This window comes from Lottia gigantea, assembly GCF_000327385.1.
Source record: "Lottia gigantea unplaced genomic scaffold LOTGIsca_125, whole genome shotgun sequence".
NCBI classification, from domain to species: domain Eukaryota; kingdom Metazoa; phylum Mollusca; class Gastropoda; family Lottiidae; genus Lottia; species Lottia gigantea.
In genome coordinates this window covers 88840-94784 of record NW_008707332.1, presented here as the reverse complement: position 1 = coordinate 94784, position 5945 = coordinate 88840, and the positions used below count along the sequence as shown (strand labels likewise).

General features: G+C 32.0%; 1 protein-coding gene across 1 annotated transcript; it reads left to right on the top strand.

Annotated features, from left to right (window-relative positions):
* Positions 1-414: 414 nt before the first annotated feature.
* On the top strand, positions 415-2652 carry LOTGIDRAFT_138360 (hypothetical protein; the record flags this gene model as incomplete). The annotated part of the gene is made up of 6 exons (XM_009048585.1): positions 415-552; positions 696-937; positions 1134-1326; positions 1493-1698; positions 1895-2194; positions 2352-2652. Coding segments are annotated over 6 exons (1380 nt in total), but the record flags the coding sequence as incomplete, so codon positions are not given.
* Between the last annotated feature and the right edge of the window lie 3293 nt (positions 2653-5945).

Sequence of the window (5945 nt, the reverse complement as noted above, 5' to 3'; positions counted from 1 at the left end):
ATAATTACCGACATGGTATAAATTTAGACAAACTGCTAACGTTGTCATTTTCCAACTAGATTTGTCCGTGAGCAAGTAGCCTAGTACTTGCGGCCTTGACTTGGACGCTATTGTTAGTGTCCTCACATACATAAGTGCTATTTTAAGGTAGTCGGGTGACATACCTTGACGATAGTCATCTATTATCATTGATTATTATATTTATTGAAAAGGAATTTCTGTTGTTTACATCATCAAAATGAAACTAACAAATACACAGGTGTGTTGTCATCATATTATTATTTACTGATGAACTGATCAATTATGCAATAATTCATTTCATATAAAAAATATATTAATAAAAGTAAACAACTGAATGTCATGTTTTAAATTTTGTATTTTCAGTTTGATGAAAAGATACCAACACGGCTGAGCCGACCCAACAGTTTGGAACTCGATAATTGTCTGACCATGGATAATGAATGTTTCTTCCCCGATTTTGTGAATAACAATACACCACCAGCACAACAGACAAGAAACCGAAAGAAAAAAAGGAGAGCTGCAGACATTCCTGTGAAAAGATTTAATGGTAGGTATTAAGAAATTTATTTTCCAGGATATATGCATTGTTGTTATTGGAATATATTCAATTGATACTGTTAACGTTTTCATGATTTTTTGGAAAAAAAAACACCTTTTGTCCAACATTTCATAAGACTTTTGTTTATTTATTTTCAGATTTATATGTGGCTACTGGGGAGGTATTAGGACATGGCGCTTATGCTGCAGTACAGACGTTTACAAACTTGGCTAACAAGAAAGAATATGCAGTAAAAGTTATAGAAAAGAAAAGCAGTTTATCTCGAAGTAAAGTCTTCAAAGAAATCGAAATCTTCCACACTTGCCAGGGTCATGAAAATATTCTCAACATGGTGGAATATTTTGAAGAAGAAGAATAGTCAGTATATTTATTACTTTTCATTGTGTAATCTTACTGTAAAGAAATTCATTGTGGAGAAAGAAATGTTAACATAACCTTTTCTGTGGCAATTTGCCAAATGTGTTATTTTTAACATACTGAGGTTTTGTTACAAATTAAAATATGAACTATTAAAAAGGAGGAAAACTAAAATAAACATTTTTACTACTTTCAGTTTTTATTTGGTATTTGAGAAAATGGAAGGTGGAACATTATTAGCCAATATTGAAAGACGAGGTCATCTAACAGAAAGAGAAGCTAGTTTGGTTATACGGGATATTGCTAAAGCCTTAGATTTTCTTCACATGAAAGGAATTGCTCATCGTGATCTCAAACCAGAAAATATTCTTTGTCTTAAGAAGGATCAGGTAAATACATATTTTACCGTTTTGTTTTTATCTCTAAATGGATCCTTGGACAAGCTGAACTTGTTTTTTTTTTTAGTTTTTAGAAGTGAAAGTACACAATTTGCTGTCTTTTGCACCGTTCATTTGAAACACAAATTATAATATTTCTATTTTATTATTATTTCAGATTGTTCCAGTTAAAATTTGTGATTTTGATTTAGCTAGTGGTGTACCATTATCTTCTGACCAAGATGCTGACAGTGTTAAAACACCAGAGTTACTAACACCAGTTGGTTCAGCGGAATACATGGCACCAGAGGTTGTGAATGCATGGATTGGTGAATCCTTCTCATACGACAAAAAATGTGATTTATGGAGTTTGGGAATCATATTGTAAGTATAAACTTATTACATAATATATCACTCAAGTAACATCCTGTTTCTTGTAAATTTGTTGTAATTATTGTCACCCAAAATGTCACTTAATACTGCACATCCTGTTATCTAATGTTTCTTTCCTTGTATGGAAATTTGTAAAATTTATACATTTTTTGTCAGAGAGTCAATAATATGTTAATTGGTATTTCAGGTATATTACATTATGTGGCTATCCTCCATTCTATGGTCAGTGTGGTGAAGACTGTGGATGGGAACGTGGTGAACCTTGTGGAGATTGTCAAGAAAGCCTCTTCTTAGGAATTCAACAAGGAACATTTGATTTCCCAGACACAGAATGGAGTTGTATTTCTGAGTCAGCTCGTGATCTGATCCGACACCTTCTGGTTAGAGATCCCAGATACAGATTCTCAGCACCTGAAGTTTTAGACCATCACTGGATATCCAAACCTCCAGCAGCTACTCCACTTGCTACTCCACAAGTGCTTACAAGGTATGTATTTTATTTCAAGACTTTTCTGCTTTGAAAATTGTTAGCTACGGGCAAATAGGTGCACCTGTTTTGCTTAAATACATTTTAAAGGATGAATGAACACTTTATCTGGTAACACACATCCAAATATTGACCAAATCATTTTCTCTACTTTCAGAAATAACAGTACCAAAGATTTGGAATCATTTGCCGAGACGGCTATATCAATGCACCGTATGATGCAACAACATATGATGATAAATGAAACACCAAGATTCTATGTTGGCGATGAACGGGATATCAGTGAGGAAGATGATGACAGTATTGACCCTGATGTATTTGATAACGCTATGAAATTATCACCACCTGGTAGTTCAAGTCTAGCCCAGAGACGTGTCGCCTTTCAAGATAAACACATGTTTGGTTCCAGTACCAGTGGTGATAGCGTGTCATTCCCTAGTTCTGGAAGTTGGTCATAAACTATCAAGATTATATGAAAACTACTAATAATATACAGCAAATCATATCTTCAAAAAATATTAACCAAGTCTTTCAAAAAGAAAAAAAATACCACATAATAAATAATGATAGGGAAAAAAAATATACTATATAATGGGCAGAGTTCAGTATTTTGTCATTGTTTATAGGAAAAAAACATGGCATTTTGTTCACCTCCATCATTTTTTATACTTTAATACTGCTTAAGTTTTCATTTCAAATTGTTTTCAGATGTTCATATCTTCAGTTGTTCATTATAATTTTTCATTAGGAGCAATATGGGTACTAATAACTGATGGTTGGGGAAAAAAAGAATCTAGTCTAGAGTGAGTCAACTTATTAAACGCTCCATCCTCTTCTCTATGAGAAGATCACATGTTATATAACATGCCTTTGTTGTTAGTTTATTCATAATTGTTATATCATATTTTTTGTTATTTTCATTTGAAATCCTCGTACAATCATCATCATAATCATCACATTCTTAAACCCCTTGAAAATGACGCAAAAAAAGCTTATCATTCAAGAATCGGAATCGAAATGAATCATTCCATGAAATTTATATATATTGTAAAAATAATATACTCAAGTATCATTTCCATCAAGTTTCATTGAAATCATATCAAAACTTTGTACTATGTCTCCTACTGGACTGTCAACAAAAATAATAGCTCAAAATCAGTAATAATATGTGAATATATAATTTACAGCAAAAATACAGCCATAATGAATGGAGTTGTAGAAGAAAGACCTTTGAATGGTGACTTTAACCTGAGAACAATAGAAATATTGTCTCAAATTAACTGTGATATGAATACGTGTATTTAATGCCAAACTAACAATGTGTTGTTACAACTAACATTATAATAGTGCTGATGTTGCATCAATCCAAGGAAAATGTGTGCCTTTAATAGATATTTCATAATAGAAATGTTGAAAAATGCGAGAATCTCGGAAATAGAATAAACCACAAGGTTTTATACTTTTCTATTTATATTCCAAAATAAATATTAAATCCCAAGTTTAAACTGAAATACAAATTTTTTGACAATTCCATATTATAAAATTCCATTATGTTCAGAATTTGTACAAATAGCATTTAAAGTGCAGCATGTACTGTTTCATCTGTTATCATTTCAATGTTTGTCATACTGTTGTAGAAAGATTGGGAGGTCAATCTGAAAATTATTTCGAAGTTCAGAATTCAAATATATTTGTACACCCTTATATTTTGATGAAATTATGTATATTTTCATACCGCTTCTCCCATTCTTTCTACTGTATTCGGATTTTAAGGGCATTTATATTAAAACAATACAAGTTGTAGATTGTCAATTGCTTTTTATGTTTTAATTAGGCTTGGTGTCCATTGACATAATTATGAATTAAGGAGAGCAATTGTACGAAATCTAATGCCCTATAATCTATTTTTGTTATTTTGAATCAAGGTGCTTTGTACCATGTTTTGAACTTGTGTTAGTGGCAATTGGCACATGTAAGACCATGGATATAAATTTAATTTTGTGCCAAGTTGAAATAATAACATGGAATAAACCTGGGACTACTGTAGTCCCAGAATTAAACCTTGTCCTACCGATCTCAGGGTATTTGATTTGTCACTTCCATGACATAATTAGATAAATCAATAGAAATCGGTGGCAAGTAATGTTTGAATTAAAGAATTTTAAGAAAGCGTTGTGAAATGTTCATAGCGAATAAAATGTTTTATTTTTTACAAGTTAAATAAGTTTTTCTTTTTGTGTTTATTGGATCCAGATCATCCAAGATCAAATCCTTAAACTTTCCTTGGGTAAAGCTACACCAGACATTAATTTTTACCCTTACCTGAAGAGGTGCTGACTATGCTGGTGGCTGTCTACCTTGATTACTGCTTTTATTGTCAAACAGAAAAAAAGAATAATGCACATTCTGACAGTGGCTCAACTACCATAGGGACTGGTTTAACCAAGTCCATGGCCCCCAAAAACCCGAGTAGGTCCCCACTCATCTTGTTCAGTCACTGCATTCTGACGAGCAATGGCTTTTCGGTAACAGTTGCCAAGATAATCTTGAGTATTTTGGATTGAAGTTGATAAGCCACAAAAGTGCTTTAAACACCCTTGAATATCTCAATCCCAATTTTCAACCAGACGAAATGAGGCAGAATTCATTCGTGCTTTTCCCGCATGATGATAGCTTCAGTGTGTCGGTATAACAGAATTATTATGCTCGCTATAACATTACTCTTGAAGACCGAAGTATTATATCTCATAATAATATTACTCTAGAAGACACAAGTATCATATCTCATGATAACATTACTCTAGAAGACATAAGTATCATATCTCATGATAACATTACTCTAGAAGACGCAAGGATTATATCTCACGATAACATTACTCTAGAAGACACAAGTATTATATCTCATGATAATAATACTCTGGAAGATACAAAGTATTATATCTCATGATGACATTACTCTAGAAGACGCAAGGATTATATCTCACGATAACATTACTCTAGAAGACACAAGTATTATATCTCATGATAACATTACTCTAGAAGACGCAAGTATTATATCTCATGATAACATTACTCTTGAAGACCGAAGTATTATATCTCATGATAATATTACTCTGGAAGACACAAGTATTATATCTCATGATAACATTAATCTAGAAGACACAAGTATTATATCTTATGATAACATTACTCTAGAAGACACAAGTATCATATCTTATAACATATACATTACTCAACAAAACAGAAGTATTGTATCTCATGATAAAATTACTCAAAAAAAAAGAAGTGATATGTCTCACGATAACATTCATCTAGAAGACACAAATGTTATATCTCATGATAACATTACTCTAGAAGACACAAGTATTATATCTCATGATAACATTACTCTAGAAGACACAAGTATTATATCTCATGATAACATTACTCTAGAAGACACAAGTGTTATATATCATGTTAACATTACTCTAGAAGACGCAAGGATTATATCTCACGATAACATTACTCTAGAAGACACAAGTATTATATCTCATGATAACATTACTCTAGAAGACACAAGTATTATATCTCATGATAACATTACTCTAGAAGACACAAGTGTTATATATCATGATAACATTACTCTAGAAGACACAAGTATTATATCTCATGATAACATTACTCTGGAAGACACAAGTATTATATCTCATGATAACATTACTCTAGAAGACACAAGTATTATATCTCATGATAACATTACTCTAGAAGACGC